The sequence below is a fragment of the Coturnix japonica genome, chromosome Z, assembly GCF_054131305.1.
Source record: "Coturnix japonica strain WE chromosome Z, WE-NBRP24, whole genome shotgun sequence".
Taxonomy (NCBI): Eukaryota; Metazoa; Chordata; class Aves; order Galliformes; family Phasianidae; genus Coturnix; species Coturnix japonica.
Window position 1 is genome coordinate 73,432,767 of NC_140702.1, and position 19,274 is coordinate 73,452,040.

At 49.8% G+C, this 19,274-nt stretch overlaps 1 protein-coding gene across 7 annotated transcripts in view; it reads left to right on the plus strand.

The window, feature by feature from the left end:
- CTIF (cap binding complex dependent translation initiation factor) overlaps positions 1–13,299 on the plus strand; it is a 75,801-nt gene extending 62,502 nt beyond the window's left edge. For all 7 annotated transcript variants that reach the window (XM_015887218.3, XM_015887219.3, XM_015887220.3 and 4 more), the window contains 3 exons: positions 276–431; positions 8,969–9,022; positions 9,910–13,299. In XM_015887218.3, the coding sequence (XP_015742704.2) occupies positions 276–431; positions 8,969–9,022; positions 9,910–10,125 (426 nt within the window). In that variant the 3' untranslated portion in view covers positions 10,126–13,299. The remainder of the gene's footprint in view (positions 1–275; positions 432–8,968; positions 9,023–9,909) is intronic.
- Positions 13,300–19,274: the final 5,975 nt, after the last annotated feature.

The window sequence follows — 19,274 nt, forward strand, 5'->3', positions numbered from 1 at the left end:
AGGCAGAGGAGGCCACCACCACCATGAGCTGTTACATTGCAGATGTCGGGGTTTTTTCTATACTACCTTCTTTCGGGTGGCTTCACCATGTTGAAATCCCAACCACTGTGCTCACATTGAGTAATCCCCCCACTGTTACCAAAGAGTCAGACTGTCTGCCTTCCTCCCCCACCCTGAGTTTCCATTTCCTCCCAGTTCTCCATCCCGTCAGCTGTCACCCCTTCCCAGCATTGCTGTTGTGCTAATGCAGCCTGTTGTCTCCATCCCTCTTGCAGAAGGATTTCACCATGCGGGAGGAGCTGCAGCAGCGGGACGTGGAGCGCTGGCTGGGTTTCATCACCTTCCTCTGCGAGGTCTTTGGCACCATGAGGAGCAGCACCGGGGAGCCCTTCCGAGTCCTTGTGTGCCCCATCTACACCTGCCTCAGGGAGGTAATGCTTTCAGATGCTGCCCTCTTCCAAGCAGTTGAATCACAGTGCTGAGCTGCCCGTGATCTGTAGATGTCGTAGTGATGGGTTGAGCATGGTGGGAATGGGTTAGGGTTGGACTAGATGATCTTGCTGGTCTTTTGTGATCTTAACTATCCTGTGTTTGCTCTGTTGTTCCTGGAGATCTGCTTTCCCCACATGAGCGTTTCTCACTCAAGCAGTATGGATGCTTCTGTCCACTGTGAGTCTGCTCATGAAAACCACTTGGTCCGAGTCAGTCTCCTTTCTCAAAGGGCTGGTGAAGCCCCACAGTTGGGACTGCACATCCCACTATTGCAAAAATCCTCACCAGAGGAGCTATAAAAGCTACTAAAAGGCAGGTGGATGCCCCATTCTTGAAAGTGCCCAAGGTCAGGTTGGATGGAGCCTTGCTGCAGGGCACCCGGCCCACTGCAGGAGTTGAATTGGATGATCTTCAAGATCCCTTCCGACCCAACCATTCTATGGTTCTGTGCTTCTGTGATCTTCAAGGTCCCTTCCAACCCAACCATTACATGGTTCTGTGCTTCTGTGATCTTCAAGGTCCCTTCCAACCCAGACATTCTATTGTTATGTGACTGGGGGCATTCACACCAATGAGTGGATGAGGCAGACAGAGAGAGGAAAGAAAGAGGGGCAAGCTCCCCAATGGCATTACTCCCACAGTGTCAGTCCAATACACTCTCCACTAGATCTTGAGCAAGGGAAGGAGAGGGGAAAAAACTTCTGGGTACGACTTTTAACATGGAAAATTTTCTCTGCAAACGCTTAATAAACATTTTGTCTTTGCAGTAGTACTGTGGGCAGAGTTCACAGACAGCGAAGTGTAACAGTGAGAAATGGTTGGGGCATCACGATGAGGCACATGTGTCTCACAGGGGAGGTAGGAGAGGGATGCTAAGAACATCAGAACTTCCCCAAATTCTCTGCCCACATCACTATGTGTCACCTCACTGGGAAGTGCTCCTGTTCCTCCTGGTTCCCATCACAGCCATGACACAACCCAGCCCTGGTTCTGCCAGAATTGTTCCCAACATGCTCCTGTCTGACCTTGCTGTGATATCACCGTTGCTCATGTCATCTTGGGGACATAGGGGCATGGTGGCACCCTAAAGACATGAGTTTCACGTGTTGCAGATATTTTTTTTTTGCTACAGAACAGCCCCATAAAAAGCTATTACTAATTATATAAAGATGCCAGAAGCTTGTTTTTTGTAAACTCTCTTGTTTTTTAATCTCTCTGTTCTGTAAGGGATCAGCTCTGTCCAAGCTGTTCCATTTATTGGACACAAAGACCTCATGGCTCAGCTGATATGGGTGACCCAGACCCATTCAGCTCTCCATCATGCCCCGAAGTGGCCCATGGTCACAGGGCTGGGACCTTGACTGTGTCACAGCTCAGCACTGGGTTCTCGTAGAACCACAGTATCAGTTGAGTTGGAAGGGACCTCCATCCACCCATCCTCTGGTGATAAATCAGTATCAGGGGCAAGGCAACATGAGATACTGTCTCTGCACTGCCTGTCCTTCCAGCTTCTTTTGCTTTTTAGTTCCTCTCTTTATTTTTTTTTTTCCCTTTTCCTTTATGGCTTTGACAGACTCAGCCAAAGGTCAGCGAGGGAGTGAGAAGAGGAAGGGGAAAGTTCCTGATGGCTACAGCAGGAATGTTTCTTCCCTTCCCCTGCAGAGCTTCCTCTCCAGCTCCTTTCCTTTCCCTTGATAAAAGCTTAATAACATCACCACTAATTACAGAGCCAGTGCAAAGTGAGGTGCCACCAGGATGGGAGCAGCGTGGGGACAGTAGGGATGGGAGCAGGGGAAATTTGGGTCATAGCACTGGAGAAAGGAAGTGGGTCTCCTAGCCCCAACGTTGGCACCTGGGGATTATAGGGAGAAGAGATTTTTAGGGGGAGACCCTCTGGCAGATGAGAACCAGAGAATGATGGCAGCTACCAAAGGTGGGAAGCCTGGGAAAATGAAGCTTTGAGCACTTTTAGAGCACTGTCCCCACTACTGAGCTTGGTGTCCACGGTGGAAGGGATGTCCAGCCCTGTGGCCGTGTGATCCCAGCTCAATTCAGAAATGCCATATCAGGTTTTGTAAATCCCTATTGCCCTGAAGGATGACAGGTGGCAGTGCTGACATCCTCGCTGCCCCACAGCCTGTTCCCCATGCCCAGTGTGGGGCACTCTGCTCTAGCAACACATGACACATCCTCCAAAGCCAAGGGAGCCAGAAACAAAAGGACTCTGGTTCTTGCAGCTCAACCACATTTATTCTTCACTGCTGAGTCAGCAAAGCTTAGAAAATGGCTTAGGTCTGGGAACCAGCAAGTACCATCAGCAGGGATGTGCCTGGTTCACGAATGTCCCGTGGCTGGTGCAGGCAGAGGGATAAGTAATGCTGTATCCCATCTGTTGTTAACTGGTTCTGAGTATTTCTGCCCCACTGAGGTTCATTTTGGGCTCGTTGCTCCTTACCCAGCTCTGTGCTGTGTGCTGTATGGGATCAGCGTGGGATGAGCGGTGTCAGGAGGTTTGGATTCTTCCATATCTCTGTCCCATCCTCAATGGGATATTGTTTGGGTGCCAACACAGGAGGTGCCTCTGGGCTGGGAGCTGCCATTTTCCTGCCAGCCTGCTGCCAATTGAGCTGCCTCCAGCCCAGAGTTGGTGCCGAGCGCTGCTTGGGATGTATTTGTTTGTTTGTATGACAGTGTACGGCAGACAGAGCTGGATTTACATCCAGGGAATCTCAGCAGCTGCCTATGGCGGGTGAGCAAGAAAGTGGAAAAACTAGCTCCGGAGATTGCAGGCAGTGACACTGCTTGGTTCCTCAAGGAGTGGAGTCCCACAGGGCTCTGCCTCCCTCCCATCCTGTTATAACCCTACCCCTACTCCCGTGTTCCTCTCCTGAGCAGCACTTGGCTGTTTGCCTTGTTGACTTCTTAAGGTTCCTGTTGTTCCTTCCTTCACCCCACTGAGCTCCCTCTGGCTGGCACGTCCAGTGGTCCTCACAACTCCATGTCGATTCCAGACTTGGCAGGGGTGGGCTCCTCACCTCCTCCAGGCTGTTAGCAGGGATTCTAAATAGGACAGGTCCTGCAGGGAGCCCAGTGATTGTCCTGTTGCTGGCCTCCAGGTGGAGTTGGGTTGTCATCCAATACCTACACTCCTCTGCGCCCAACCATCCAACTAGGTTTTTAACTTACCTGGTTGTCTGCCACTACTTGGGTATTGGGAGACAGCCCAAACACTTGTTAAAATTAACACTGAAGAAGACAACCGTGCTCTTCCCTCCTGGTCTGGCCCCACATCTCCCCACTCTCTTCAAGCCCGAGGTGTAGGGCAAGGAAGGGGCTGCTCCATCTCATTGCCTTTCCACATCTGAGCTGCAGTGCAGCACACAGACTGCATCCACTCCCTTCCCCCTCTCAGTGCCTGTTATCTCCTGGGGCCATGCTGTGTAATTTAGAGAAGTATTCCAACGCAGTAATTAACGTCTGAGCTCTGGGAGGGCACTGTCTCTCACTGTCTCCTTTGGAGGAAGAGAGGAAGAACCTCCCCGGCTGCAGCTGAGCCACAGGGCGGTGCTGCTGGGAGAGAAAATCACATCTTGTCGCACGGAGGGGATTTTATTTTAATGGCTTTCCCTTTCCAAAAAGCATCAGGGTTTGGAAGCCGTCTGGCAGTGAAATAAGGGGTTGGGTTTTAGGTTTGTGTTCCCTGAGAGCAAGGCAGAGTTTGTCTTTTTCTGTTGTGCACTGAAGGCAGTGAGAGGTCCAGATCCAGACCCCACACCCCTCCTGCCCAGGAGCTCCACGTGGCCAGGGCTGACAGAAGAAAATAGGGAGAAGTGAGTCCTGGAGGAAGAGCTGGACATGAGGAGGAAGGAACAAACCAAATGTTAGTTATTTTGCCTACAGAGCCGTGCTGGTCACAGAGCTGAGCCCCTGGGACCATGGGGGGAAACACAACACAGAATGACAAATGGGGCTTTTCATTTGTGCTTCTTGTTTTGGCCAAGGATGGGGTTGAGGGGCATCTCACCTGGAAAGCAATTGGTGTTTGGGGATGGATGGAGACACAAAAATGGTGATGCCCAGAGCTTGGCTCAATGTTTTGTGCACCAGAACTTGTGTTTCCAGAAGGCTGCAGGACTCAGTCACAGACACTGAGCAGTGCCATGTTTCAGCCAAGGAAGGGCTCTGGTGTCAGAGAGAGAAAATCCTATCCATATAACTGCTCGACCCAGGGTTTGCTCTCTTCCCTATGGGCTTCCATTGTGAATATAGGTTTGGATTATGAACAGCTCTGTGGGCAGAGCCAAAAACAGGGACAACCAGGGCCATCACTGTCCCCTTGCCCTATGGGATTGCTGGGGAAGCACCTTCATTCTTTGGGAAGGAGCAATGAGAGCAGATACCATCCCCTGGGACGGTCCTTCCTCCTCACAGTGGAACACTGCTGTCAGCCACAGGGTTTGGGTTTGGGGCCAGAAGTTGGACCTGGTGATTCCTATGGGTCCCTTCCAGCTCGGGATGTTCCGTGATGCTATTTGTGTCCACAGCCACGTGAAGAGCCAGGAAAGCACCAAGTGTCCAGCAGCCAAGGGTGGGCCCTGTGCAATCAGCGCCATGCTTTCACTGCTGCTTCTTTCCATGTTTTGTATTTCCCTTTGGGATGAGGTCACATCCTCTGCTCCCAGGGCTGCTATGGCTGCAGCCAGGCAGGATGAGGCTGACGGGTTGGCTCTCCCCCTCCACCTCACTCACACACATACCTCTGGTCCTGCTCACATAGTCGCAATGGACATGTCCCCAAGGTGAGGGCGATGCCTTCCACCTCCCTCTCCTAAGGGTGCCCACCCAATGGGGCCACCATTGGGTTGCATGGTCTGACTTGATGAGCGACCAGATTGCCTTCATCATTGTCTCCTGTAATTGCCTCTTAATGGTTTCCATCTTTGGAGGAATACCTTTTGCTGTCCCAGATCTGGGGAGAGAGTTGTGTTTCATGGTTTCTCTTGTCTGCGGTGGTGAAAAGGAGGAGGAGTTTCCCACGACTGGGCACAGACTTTGTTCTCTGGTCTTAATGCAATTTGCTGTTAAGTATCTCTTGTTGGAGCTCCTCTTGAGCCCAATGAGGAGAACCAATGTTGTCATTTGCTGGGTACAATAGGCAAACCAATCTCCTACTTTCCAATCTCCTCCAGTCTCCCAGTGTGTCCATGTTGGGTAAGAGGAGAACAGAAGTCTCCTCCTCAGCTAAAAGCTGTAAGACAAGGAGATGCCACCAAGCAACTCATTCAGGTTGTCCCAATGCAGGGTGATACAGCCCCTAACTCGCTGTGGGGCCAGCAGTGCCCCATCCCAGTGGCTTCTTCCCAATGAAGCAAGTGGGAATTGCCCTCAGCATCTTCCCAAAGGGGCTGAGACCCCTGCGTGGGGTACACATTGTGCATCTCTAGTGGTCTTGGAACCTTCATTGTATCAAGTCTGGAGGCCGCAGGCTGGAGTAGCAGAGATACTCATCCCCAATGCCCATATTTGCACTTTGCTTTTTCCCCAGTCTTTTTTTTCACCACTCCATACCACCCAGACAGACCAACCCCTTTCAGAGCTGCTCCCAGAGAAGCCCCAGCCGCCCCGTGGCTCTGGGTGATCATTCCAGGAGGTCAGGAAATCCTCTTTGCTTTCACACCGGAGTCATCACTGAAGCATCCCAAAGCATTGCATGCTAAGAGGCAGTTTGTGGCCAGCACTGCTTATGCCATTCTGCAAGCGTTGTCATATACGGTAATTAGTGCAAAGCCTTACAGGAAAAGTGTCATTGCAGCTGTAGAGGGTAATATATGCATCTCCCAATGGGAGGAGCTGCAGAGCACGACCCAACCTGCATGATTTGGTGAGAAGTGAGGCAGGTTCTCCATCCTGCTCATGGTGTGGGCACCCTGAATGCTCTGCATCAGCACTTCTGTGGCGTGGGTTATCTCTGCAGAAAGTGGGTAATGAACCCAAATAGTTGTGGGGATGTGTACTCGTGTATTAGGGAGCTTGGCTTACACCCAGAGGTCTGCTATAAATTCAGGTGAGTCCATCAGTACTTGGAAGGAGGAAACTGGTTCTATGTGATGAAACCCAGATGTAGTTTTGGGGCCTTCTTGTCCTGTCCTGGATAACGGGAGCACAGAGATGCTGTGAGTGCCGTAAGCCTTGGGAGCAGAGGAGGAAGGAATTGAGGGGATAATCATAGAACCTTACAGTAGTTGGGTTGGAAAGGACCTTGAAGTTCCTAGAACCATAGAACTATGGAATGGTTGGGTTGGAAAGGACCTTACAGTACATCCAATTCCAACTCCGTGCCATGAGCTGGTTGCCCTCCACCAGACCAGGTTGCCCAGGGCCCCATCCAAAGCCATCTACACACAACCCAGTATGATGTGCCCTAGGGGATGCTGCTAGAACAGAGAGGTTAGATTGGATGATGTAAAATCTTCAGCTCTTTCCAGGAACAGACCTTCAAGATATTCAGGTCCAGAACCATTTTTTACCCATCGCTCAGTGGGGCACGAATAGTTGAGAATGGGAGCTTTGCAGGGATGAAAGCACAATGCCTTCTGTCTCCCACCAGTCTGCACAGCCCTCGATCCAGCACCAGCAGAAGAAGTGAGAAGCCTTTTGCAACCGTGGCCGGGTGTTATGTGACCGGCCCAGCAGAGACTGGCACACAGCCCCCGCTCTTAGGAAATCGAGCAGACTCTTTGTCTGCTTTCCAGCAGCAACTGCTGCTTTGGCTGCCTGGCTTCACCCAATACAGGGAACCAGCTAAAGAGCAAGGTGAAGTGTTCTTGCAGACAGTCTGAGCCCCAAGGGGATGATTGCTGGGAAAACCCAAAGCATATGGGGCTGAGCAGCCAGTGGGAATGGTGTGAGACACAGCAGGGTTGGGGCAGCACTCCGCAGCAGGGAGGAGCAGTTATAAATAGTGAAATAAATAATAATTCCAATGTGGGAGTGCTAATTTAGTAAGTATAGTGTGTTTACCTTGACATATTTTAAGTAAATAAGAATCAGATTGCAAACAATTAGTGACATTGCATAGGGTCAAGGTCTGGTTGTGCAAAAGCCACACCTGAGGATTGCAGTTTGCTCAGGTTTGGGTTTGCACACTCAGTACTTGCATGCAGCCTTGCTTGTGTGAGCTGGTAGTGATATCCCAAAGGAATGACAAAGTGATGGTAACAAGGTGACAAAGGAATGGTAATATCACAGTGGTGACATCCCAACAGTGCCATCCTGATGACTATATCCCAGTGGTGACACCCCAATGGTGACATCCCAGCAGTGGCAACCCAACAGTGCCATCTCAATGGTGCCATCCCAATGGTGCTATCTCAGCCATGACATCCCATTGGTGCCGTCTCAGTGGTGGCAACCCAACAGTGCCATCCCAATGGTGCCATCACAGCTATGACATCCCAATGATACCATCCCAATGGTGCCATCCCAGCCATGACATCCTGACAGTGGCATCCCAGTGGTGACACCCCAGTGGTGGCATCTCAGAGGTGACATCTCATAGGGGTAGTGATGTAATCTCTTGGGGTTTGTTTGCAAAGAATCTATTAACTATTCAGGAGAACTTATCTCAGAGCTTGTGGCTCAGGCTTAACCAATTTTTTTCCAAACAATTCAGTGGAAAGATAAACTGCAGGGAACTGCTGCACGCATTCAGTGCCTGGCTGGATGTTTGTCTAATGTGAGATTACACTGATGGGACCATATGCTTGTCCAGATGCTGTCAACATCAGCATCAAAACAAAGTGCTTTGTGCTGAAAACAGTAGAGAGCGAGCCTTGTCTTACAAACAGTTTCACTGCCACTGAGTTGTGTTGTACATGGGCAGTTTTAATTAACCCAAAGACTTTTCCACATTTTGCCCTTTTGTGGCTTTAACAAAAATGTGATGTTAAAATGATGACTCCAGTGTGCATGACAATGGAAGAGTGAAGACAGAAGCAAAGAAACATGCACTATGCAAAAAGATGTGGAGATTGATGGCCTTGCATGTGGCACAGGGGTTGGAGCTTTATGATCCTTGAGGTCCCTTCCAACCCAAGTCTTTCTGTGATTCTATAAAAATGTGCGTTTTTGACCCAGCTCCTCATTTTTGGGGATGGATGAGCTGAGCTGCCTTTTGCTGCTGACCCATGCCATTGTAGCCTGACCCTATAGCATCATGTTGGGGTGTTCTGGGAAGTTGATTGTGCCTATGGGCTGTGTTTGGAATGCAGAGTTCTGGGACAGTAGAGCAGAGCCTGGGGTTGGCTCCAGTGAAGAAGAGACTGAAAAAAATCATTACTGAAATGCCAGCAGGTGAATAGAGATCTTTCATGTTTCAAGGAGAAGGTGGTGGGAGTGGACATGGGGGAATGCCATGCTCTCAGCAAACATAAGTACTCCAAGAGAAGTGGCTAATCCTCAGTCTCCTCTTTTGCAGTTGTTACAGTCTCAGGATGTGAAGGAGGACGCCGTGCTGTGCTGCTCCATGGAGGTAGGGGAGCTCCACATCATGTTGCCCTTTCTGCCTCATGCAGCAGTGGTGGGCTGTGCAGAGACCTTTGCTGGGCTTTGTAGAGAAATTATGGTACCTATATGTGCACAGGTGGGATTGCAAAGTTGGGGTTGGGATGTCTGGGGCTCATGCTGCTTTGGGAGCACATGGCCATGGGTGGAAACACAGTGCTCGACACAGTGCAGATGGATTTGTTCTGCATCCAGAAGAGCCCTGCTTAGTGACCAGGGCACACCACAGCTGTGAATCAGCAGCAAATGGACAATCAGGTAAAGGGCTGCACACCACATCACAGTGCATGCTGCGTTTTGACAATAGATCGAGTCCTAGGTGGGATTCTTCCAGAGCACCCAGTGCTGCTGCCTTTGAAGTTGGTGGGAGATGAACCATGCACTCCTCCTTCCCATAGTCTCACTCATAGTGCAGCATTTCTATTTTTCAACAAGAGGAGGAAATAGAAAAGTTCTTATTGGAATTAATGTTCAGGCACTGGCACAGGCTGCCCAGTGAAGTGGTGGAGTCCCCATCCCTGGAGTTCCAGAACCGTAGGGATGTGGCACTTGGGCTCATGGTCAATGGACATGGTGGAGGGGGGTGGGTTGGGCTTGGGGATCTCGGAGGCCTTCTCCAACCTTCATGATTCTGTGTTGCTATTTAGGAACGTGGCTAAGTGGGCTTTGTGGGGCTGGCTTAATGGTTGGACTAGATCATCTTAGTGCTGTTTTGCAACCTTAATTGATTCTACGATTACTGGGGCATGGTGGCGATGGGTTGACAGTTGGACCTGATGGTCTTTTTCACCTTGACTGATACTGCCTTTCTACAAAAACAAAGCCGTAACGCTGTTGCCCCCTCTCTCTTGACAGCTGCAGAGCACCGGCCGGCTGCTGGAGGAGCAGCTGCCTGAGATGATGACGGAGCTGCTGGCTGCAGCCCGCGACAAGATGCTGTGCCCCTCTGAGTCCATGCTGACGCGGTCCCTCCTGCTGGAGGTCATCGAGCTGCACGCCAACAACTGGAACCCGCTGACGCCCACCATCACGCAGTACTACAACAAGACAATCCAAAAACTGACAGCCTGAGGGGCAGGACAGGGTGGGGTGGGAAGGGGCGAGGAGAAGACGTGCACCTTAGCGGGATTCCAGTTGATGTACCCAAGCAGACAAACCCCAGCATGCTCGAGAATTATGTTCGTGGGGTGGGGAGGGAGAAGCATGTTTCTTTCAGCCTCGTCGCCAAGTGCCACCCCTCCTCCCTGCTGTGTTTTTGTTGTAGGGTTTCTTTTCTGAAATTGGCGTGTCCCGCCGGGTTATTGTTTGGCTTTAGAAAGACGACGGCGAGTCAGAAGAGCGAGCCCAATGGGGCCAGGATTGTTTTCACACCGTCCCCCCGCCCTGCCCTGTCCAACTGGCAGCAGACAGCACACAGCAGATGTCCGGGGAGGACAAAGCGTGGCACACACTACACAGACGCTCATCATTGACGGCTTTTGTCCAGCGGAGCTCTCGTTATATTCTTTTATTTTTAACACCCTCCTCTTCTCTTCAACTTTCTGCCCCCACCTCCGCTCCGTCTCCTCCTGGATGTTGACGGGCTCATAGGATGGCTTTCTGATTTGCACTGGGTTTTATTTTTTATTTTTTCTTGAATTTTTATTCTATTTTATTTTATTATCATCAAACGGACAATTGAGATCCACGCGGAGATGGGGCAGCAACGCTTACCCTCTGGCTCAAAAATGGTTTCATGAAGATGCTGAAGCAGGAGAAGGGTTTTACAAGAGCCCGAAAACCACTGTAGGGGCAACGTAGCCACAGTTTTCTTGCTAGAAAGCTCACAGATTTACCCAAAAATACGTGACCTGAGCTAGGAGCTCTGTGAAACATGGGGTGCTGCTATGCTGCAGCATCTCCCATCTACTTAACGATAGCCCATTTATTTTTTGTATATTTTTTTGTTGTTGTTGTTGTTTCTGTTGAAAGAGTGCTTTATTGTAATTACTGTCATCATTGTAATTATACATTTAAGGGCAGGCCTGTTATAGTCAGGCCTATTCATGTACAGGGCATGGGAGAAATGAAGACTTGGTGTTCTTGGGAAACCAGCAGAGAGAAGGCAAAAAGCGTATGGCAAAAAAAAAGAAAAAAGTGGGGAGAAAAGAGGAAAACAATGAAAAGCCAAAAATACAGATTTCCTGCTGCTTTCTCACTGGCTGCATTTCCTGCCTGGTTTGCAGGCTGTGGTTGGGTGGACTTGGAGGTCCCTTCCAACCCAACTGTTTCATGGTTCTGTGATCTTCAAGGTCCCTTCCAACCCAACCATTACATGGTTTTGTGATCTTCGGGAGTCCCTTCCAACCCAACCATTGCATGGTTCTTTGGGGAGCTGGAAGAGCAGAGACTTTCAACATGAAGGTGTTGAGGAAGTGAGAGTCTTGGTTAGACGGTTCAGAGCAATGGGAGCCCTTCATTTGGTTGCTTGTTGGTGTGTCTCCAAATGCACACCTAGAGAATGAGAGTGGAACTGGGGAGAAGAGCTTCAGTGGTCCTAAATGCTGAGGAAGCAGAGAGATGTTTGCATGTATGGAAGGACCAGTGCCTGGATCTGAGCTGGCACCTCACACCGCAGCATCACTTGGACCCTGCTCTCTGACCAGAGCAAAAGAAGGAAAAAAAAGAAAAAAGAAGAAAAAAAAAAATAAAAAGAAAAAAAAACTAAAAAGAAAAAAAGAAGGAAAAAAAAAAAAGAAAAAAGAAAAAAAAAATGGAGAAAATCCCAGGGGAGTTTTGCCCTTCAGCACTGGGATTTCTCCCATCAAAGAACTTCTGTGTGAAATCCATTTGTTTTAATGTCCGTGTTCATCCCGCCATGGACCGCTCGGTCTCTCAGTACATCCGTCGCTCTGTTGATGCGTGAGAATCAATAGGAGTTGACCAAAAACGTGTTATTTTTTCTCCCATAATTACGTTCTGCTGCTGGTCTCCCTCATTATGGGGATAAAGCGTGGACAGCATTGTATTTTGGGTGCAGAATACCCTATTTTGGCCAAAAGTGGGGCTGGCACCACAGTGATGCCCCAAATCTAGAGCCCCCATCATCCTCCTTCCCATTGCCAAACAACTGCCAGAGATGAGGTGTTGGTGCCCACAACCAACTTGGATTCCTCACTTGGGTGAGAGATTTCACCCCCATTTGGAGAACCCTTTGTCTGCATGCAGGTGGAATGAAAACGGGGGGAAACAGGCAAAGTGAGTGATCTGCCTGGTTCCCCTCATCCCTCAAAGGGGGCTGATCAGTATCTGTTCTTGGCACGATTGACGGCTTCGGAGGCAAGTTAGACAGAACTTTAAGATTTATTCTCCTTCTTGTTTTTATAACATCCCTCTCTTGGAAATCCCTCAAAACCTGAAATAATGTCTTTTTTTTGGTTTTTGGTTTTGTTTTTTTGTTTGTTTGTTTAATTTCCCTGCTGGGTATTTGATGGCTTTACACTAATTTTGCTCTTCTTGGTGTGAGCTGTTCACCCAACCCAGCGACACTTACAGTGTTTTTCAGGAGAACAAACATGAAGGGCCATGTCCATTTGCCAAGGGAGCAGCAACGAACGTGCTGCAGAAGTTCACGCTACCAATTCTTTTTTTTTTTTTTTTTTTGTTAATGTATTTATTTGCATTTGAAGAGACGCCATTTTTAATTTAATCATGCTTTAAAAAAAAATTAAAAATGGAAAAAAAAAACAAAACAAAAAGAACAAAAAAAGCAAAAACAAGGAGAAAGGATTTGGGGAACATAAAGACTAGATATTCATCCTAGAGAAAACAGAAACTCATCGTTATCAGCATTTCAGAGACAAGGGAGCTGACAACTCTTTGTGGCAATGCAGTCTTCTTGATAGAACATCAGACCCACTGTATGCTATAGAACACGTCATCCGAGTAATAAATGTGTAAAGCTTGACGTTTCCCCATCGTTTTGTTGGGACGTGCCATCAGTTTTTTGGTGTTGAGCTTCAAACATAGGATAGAGGGGGGAAGAAAGGAAATCACAGTGTCTGGTGTGAAACATTGCTCCATCCATCCTACAGCTTGTGTTGGAAATAGGGCGCTCAATGCTGCTCGGTGGTGCCCCTTCCCAGTAGGTTTTGGCCATGGGGATAGGGCGGGGGAACCCCGCAGCGCATCGCGACCCAACGCACCGCTCTGCCTGTTACTCAATATATATATAATAAAGAAATAAAGCTGTGGTTTTTCCAAGAAGTCTCCTCTGGAAAACCCGTCTCAATCTCGCCGGAGTCAATTAGAAAGGGCTTTTGAGCTAATTGAGATGTGCGCGTTCGCCGGGAAGCCGCGGGTCATTCGAGGTGAGGGCTTTGGGGGGGAGGATGCAGGTGATCTGCTCCTGCTGTGTGAGAGTGGCAGTGCCTCTTGCAACATGCCTACGTGATCGCGTGCAGCTCGCTGGGCTCCGAGCAAACAGGGGCAGTGGGAGGAGCAGTCCCCAGATGGGAGTGCCACCAAAAAGCTCTGCATTGGGTTATGCTGCTGGTTGAGGAAGGGAAAAACAGGAGCTGTGTCTGTGCTGCATCAACCTTATGAGAGGTGACGGCCTCCAGTTGCACAGCAGGACATTCAGGTTAGATATGAGGAGCAATTTCTTCTCCAAAGAGAGGTGATGTGGTGGCATAGACTGCACAGGGAGGTGGTGCATCCCCATCCCTGGAGGTGTTAGAGACCTGTGGAGATGTGGGGATATGGTGAGGAGGGTTGGGCTTGGGCTTGGGAATCTTGGGGGGCTTTTCCAACCTCAGTCATACTGTGATTCTATGGAAATACACCTTACCCTGAGGTTGCACCTTGGTGGTTTCACACCCATTACAGCAACGCCGAGGAGTTAATGGGGAAAATATGCAAAGTCCCCTCAAGAGAAAAGCTGAGATTTCAGAATTCCATTCTGTCCCAAATTGTCCAAGCTTTTCACCAAACAAAGTGCTTCATTTCCATGTATGTTATGTTGCTGTAGCAATAACATCTAAACAAAGCGTTCGGACTTCATTAGCGCAGCCCTTCTCAATAACTTCCCACCGAGCCTTCCCATGATGTGTTTCTGTTGGAGGAAATGGGCCTTGAATGCATCCCCTGTCCTTCCACAGAGCTGATGACAACAAGACCAGGTCCTGTGGGGTCGGGATGGACCCAATCTGGTTCCTGAAGGTCCATCAGACCTCCATGGGCATCTTCTCCATGTGCTGTGTCCTCTCCATGCTCTCTTGCAAGCAGGGCCTGTATCTGAGGCTCATCCCTCCCAAATCCCATAGCCAAAGCTACAAAACCTGTAGGAATTGCTCTTTATCCAGCAGCCCCCCTCATAAGGAGAAGCCACAGTGCGTGGTTGCCCATATCTGATGCTACTGTCACACTGCTATTGGAGCAGAGCCCCCTCAGATCTCAGATTTCAATTCTGAAGTTGAAACGTTAGTTTTTTAGCATTTCTGCATGTTGAGCTCCAGCGAACCCAAAGGCTCCTGTAAGAGCCCTGTTCCAGTAAATGAGGGCTGGAGGAGAAGGGGGGAAAGGACGAAGGTGTGTCAGGGATGGGTTACACTCACCTGTCTGCTGCTAATTACATCTGTTGCGTTAAGAAGAACTGGTTTGAGGGCAAATGCTGCAAAATACCGCTCTGGGGAGAAAAAGACACCAAGTGCAGGTTGTGAAATCCACGCCGTGCGTTGTTGTACTGCAAAGGGAACGTCTACCCCAGGGTGTTGTGTTTTACAGCATTGCAAGAAGTCAGACCCAGGCTCGCAGGTGCTGGCTGTGTTCCCCTGAAGCACACTTAGCGAGGCGCACTCAGTGCTGGTGGTAAACCCATTGTATTTTGGGGGGGAAATGGGGAAAAGCATTTGGGATCATGTTGCATGTGGAGATTCCCTGGTTGTATTCATTTTCTGGGGGCAGACAACAACCCCTGGCCCATATCTTTCCAATTCAGACAACACCCCCCCCCAGCCCCATACCCCAACAACTCACAGGGGAGGTTTCTGCCTTTCTGCTGTTGGTCCATCTCGTCCCTGCACTGTCCTATCATGGCCACCCAGAGCAGGGAGCCCAGCTGCTTTTAAAAGACCTCCAAGGAGGGACAGAGGGGATCTGGTGTGGGACATGATGGTTCTCTTCCCCACCTGATTGTCCCAAGGTGCTGGACCAGATGAACAATGGTAAAACACATAGGACAGCACATCCCTACATTGGTGGTGGACTTGCTGACTATAGAAGCATTCTCCTCTGCAACCCAACGGCAGCTCCCATTGTCACTGGCTTTGGGGAATGCAGAGATTCCATTTCCAGGAATGGAGCTACTGGAGGAGCAGTCCCCTGGGTGGCTCCTAACTCTGACACATCTGATGGCCATTCCAGGACTACTGGGAAATGTGTGGCATTCATCTCCGCGGGGCTGCAGATGGAGTTTCATCATCATCTGCTCTGCGAAATGGGAGCTGCTGACATCCCTCATGCAACCAAGTATATACGGGGTTTTATTTTCCTAACCAGCAGAACTCAAAGTTTCATATCATTCCAAGCAATCCTATCCCGACAGCGCTGCATTTCCACCCCGAGCTCCGGTGACACTCGAGCTCCCGGGCGCCGTTATCAATGAACTTTGGCACCTTGAACCATGGAAAACCCCTGAGCGGCGCCGGCAGCGCTGGGTGCCGGCGTCCCCGGGATCGGATGGCCCCAAGGGATTTGCTGGGAGTCCCATGACGTGCCTGGAAGGGAGCCCGGACAGACGGGCACCGCCGCAGGGCGCCTGCAGGGGGTCACAGCAGGACAGCGGGTGACCTCTGTCCTCTGTATACCACCCCTGTGATGTCCCATCCCTATGTGTGCCGCCCCTACCTGTGCCATCCCATATGCCCCAACCCCATATACCCCATATGCATCCCCTGTGTGCCACCCCTGTGGTGTCATACAAACAGTAAGGGGTCAGGAGAGCCTCCACGTGAAGGGGGGGCACAAAAATGAGAGAGGCTGAAGAATGGGCAGCAGGAGGAGGGGGAGCAACTGGAGGAATGTTAATTAACAGCAGCTTTTGCAGTGTTTTTTAATGAGGTCCAAAAACAGCTGAGAGGGGAAAAAATAAAGAGCTGAAAGCAACATTGTGTTGGGATGGAGCAGAGGGTGGGAGGGGGCACACCAAGACCTCCGGGATGGGTGATGCTATGGGTCCTGTGCTGCTTCCTACACCCCTATGCTTGGGGATGTGGTCAGTGGAGATAGGAGGATGGTTGTGGTCAGGCATGGGGATTTCAGAGCTCCTCTCCAGCCCAGTGATCACTGAGGTGCACCTCTGCCATTGTCCCTCGCACCTTGATGCACTCATCCATTGATGGATGCAGTGCTGATATTGAGACACTGAGATCAGAGTGTGATGGAGTGTTAACAGCGGCAGTGGGTGTTCACTTATGGGTGATCTGAGTGGTCCTCTCCAACCTCAATGATTCCATGATCCCATGGTGTAGGGACACAGAAGGTGACAAAGCAGATCCCAGTCTGGAGCTCTGCCTTCCTGCAACAAGAACATGCCTCAGGTGAAAAATTCACCTTCTGAACTTGGTGTGACCCCCCTCCCCGAGTTTTGGTGCAGGAGCAGCAGGGGTGACAGTGCGAAAGGTCCATCACAGAGCATCCCCAGAGGCTCAGGTTCATTGCATCACCGCTTTGTGCCCTTTGGTTCTGCAGCAGAACCCAAGGACTCGCTGCCCACAGCCCCACACCCATGAACTCTGTCCACACATTGCTGCCTCACTCCCACTGCCATCAAGAAATCTGGATTCCCTGATGTCACCCATGCCCCAGAGAATGCCTTGACACCAGGTTTCTGCTTGCTTTCAATGGGCACCTGGTTGCAATAGGGCTCTTTTCAGTTTTCCTGCTCCTTCAGGCTCTCAGTTTGCCTTGCTGATGGGAGGTCAAGATTGTTTTCTGACCTATTCGTCCCTGGACACTAGCTTTGAAATGAGCTGATGAGCCCAGGAGATGTGTTATACCCATGAGTTACATCCATGTGTTATGTCCCTTCGCTGGTCGAGTGATGGGATCTGGGACTCACCTGCTCCTTAGTTTTGTAGGGTACTTTGAGCAAGACATTTGGGGCTGGAATGAGATTTTCCCCACATTTTGAGCACATTGACATGGGCATTCTCATCTGGCCAGCTGCAGGGAGTAGCTGGAACCAAACTCATCCTAGCTCAGGCACCATAGGGCCTGGTGGCACTAGGGGTCCATCCCCGACCTGGTACCTTCACCCAACAAACGTCTCCATGAGCCCCTTCTCCCAGTGATGACTCCATGGGTCCTCTTCACCCTGTTGATGTCTCCATGGGTCCCTTCACCCAACGGATCTCTTCATGGATCCCTTCACTCAATGGTGACTCCATGGGTCTCTTCACCCAATGGATGTATAAAATGGATCCTTTCAAGCAATGGACTTGTTAATAATCTGTGAGACAAGAGCCCATTAATTCCTTGGAGTCCTCAGGGCAGATGGGGAACGAGTCCCATACAGAACATTATCCAAATACAACAGGGAGCAATGCTCTGCCCCATGGAAACCACTTGCTCCAAAGATCTCAAGACCATGGAGACTTCCCTCTTGTTTGCTGACAGTTTGAGCAGACTCCACATATATCAGCAGAAAGCAACATGCTTTAACCCTTCTTTATTGCACTCTTTAATTACCACTTGGCAACACGAGGAAAAAGGGCACAATTGTGCTGTAATTTACGGTGGTGCAGGATATCATCAGGACATTTTAATGCCAGTTAATCTGGAGCCACGATGCAGAGCAAGTTTACAGCTCACCAAAAAGGACTTTTTTTTCACTGAAAAGGGTACAAAAAGGACTGAAAAGGGGACTAAAATTATCTCAGCAGGAAGTGAAGTCTGGGACACTTTAACTCAAGCTGCATTAGTATTGAAAAGCTGTAGTTTTGCTGATTATCTCTCAGCCTTCGGACATCAAACAGTGATGCCTGGTCTTATATTTTTACAGATGGGTCTAAGCAGAGGCCCTATAAAATGAAGGGCTCTCTGGGGTGTTTCAGCTCATTCTCCATCACCACAACATCCAACCTGGCAAGCCACGTCCGACCAAAGGTCCGATTAAAGTTCCTAACAATGTTCAAACCAAAACTGCAACCAAAGATCCAACCAAAGATCGAAACAAAAGTCCAACCAAAGCTCCAAACAAAGGTTGAACCAAAGGCCCAACCAAAGATCCAGCCAGCTCAGCAGCGCTTCTCCTGCAAGAGGCAACTGCTCAGGACAAGGTGCAAAATGGGATGTGCAGAGGATCTCCCAACCCCAGAAGACACTTGTTCCTGGTGAGCAGTCACAGCTGAGTTTTGCAATGATGTCCATTTTATCCTTCATCTTCGGGGCCTTCGGTGGGGGGTACCATGGAATGGGCCTGAACATTTTCCTTGAACCTCTTACACAAACCTTCATTGCTGGTTTGACCACTGGTCATGTGAGGTTATTGAGTGTTTCATGTCTGGTGGACGGAATGGAAAGGAAGTGAGGCAAATTGTACTGTAGATGAAGACACACTAATGTCTGCCCTCTTGGTCACCTTCAGGGCACACCAAACAAGACGGGTGGGTACACACACATGATCCAAAACCATTTTGAAGCTGGTTGGTGGGCTCGGTGAAAGGAATCCAGATGAAGGCATAGTCCATTCAGAGCAGACTCTATATCTCAGTAAATCCCTTTGGGTGGGGAATGTTGAGCAGAAAGATGCAGCGTTGGGTGAACCCACTCTTGATGCTCACAATGACTTCTCAACTACCACATCTGTCCACCACATGAAGGCCAATAGGATCCAAGACACAGATGTTGCACCTCTCCGAAGCCCTCAGGCTCCACAGGGCCAGCAGCTTCCACTCAGAAACTTTGGTGAGCTTCCACCATAGGTAGGAGCTCAATCAGCTACAGGAACTTCTGCTGAGGACACACTGGATGCGATGCAGAGCTCCAATCAAAGCCATGGACCTGTGGAGCAACCCAGATGGCACGCTGGCATAAAAGCCATCGTATTTTAGGGACAGGATGGTACAGGACGAACACTGGGCTGCTGCCATGGGGGTGAGCTCAACCTGAAACGACAAGCAATAGGAAAACCCCTCACGCTGCTCCTCCACACCTCTAACAAAGCCACTCCGCACCGAGGG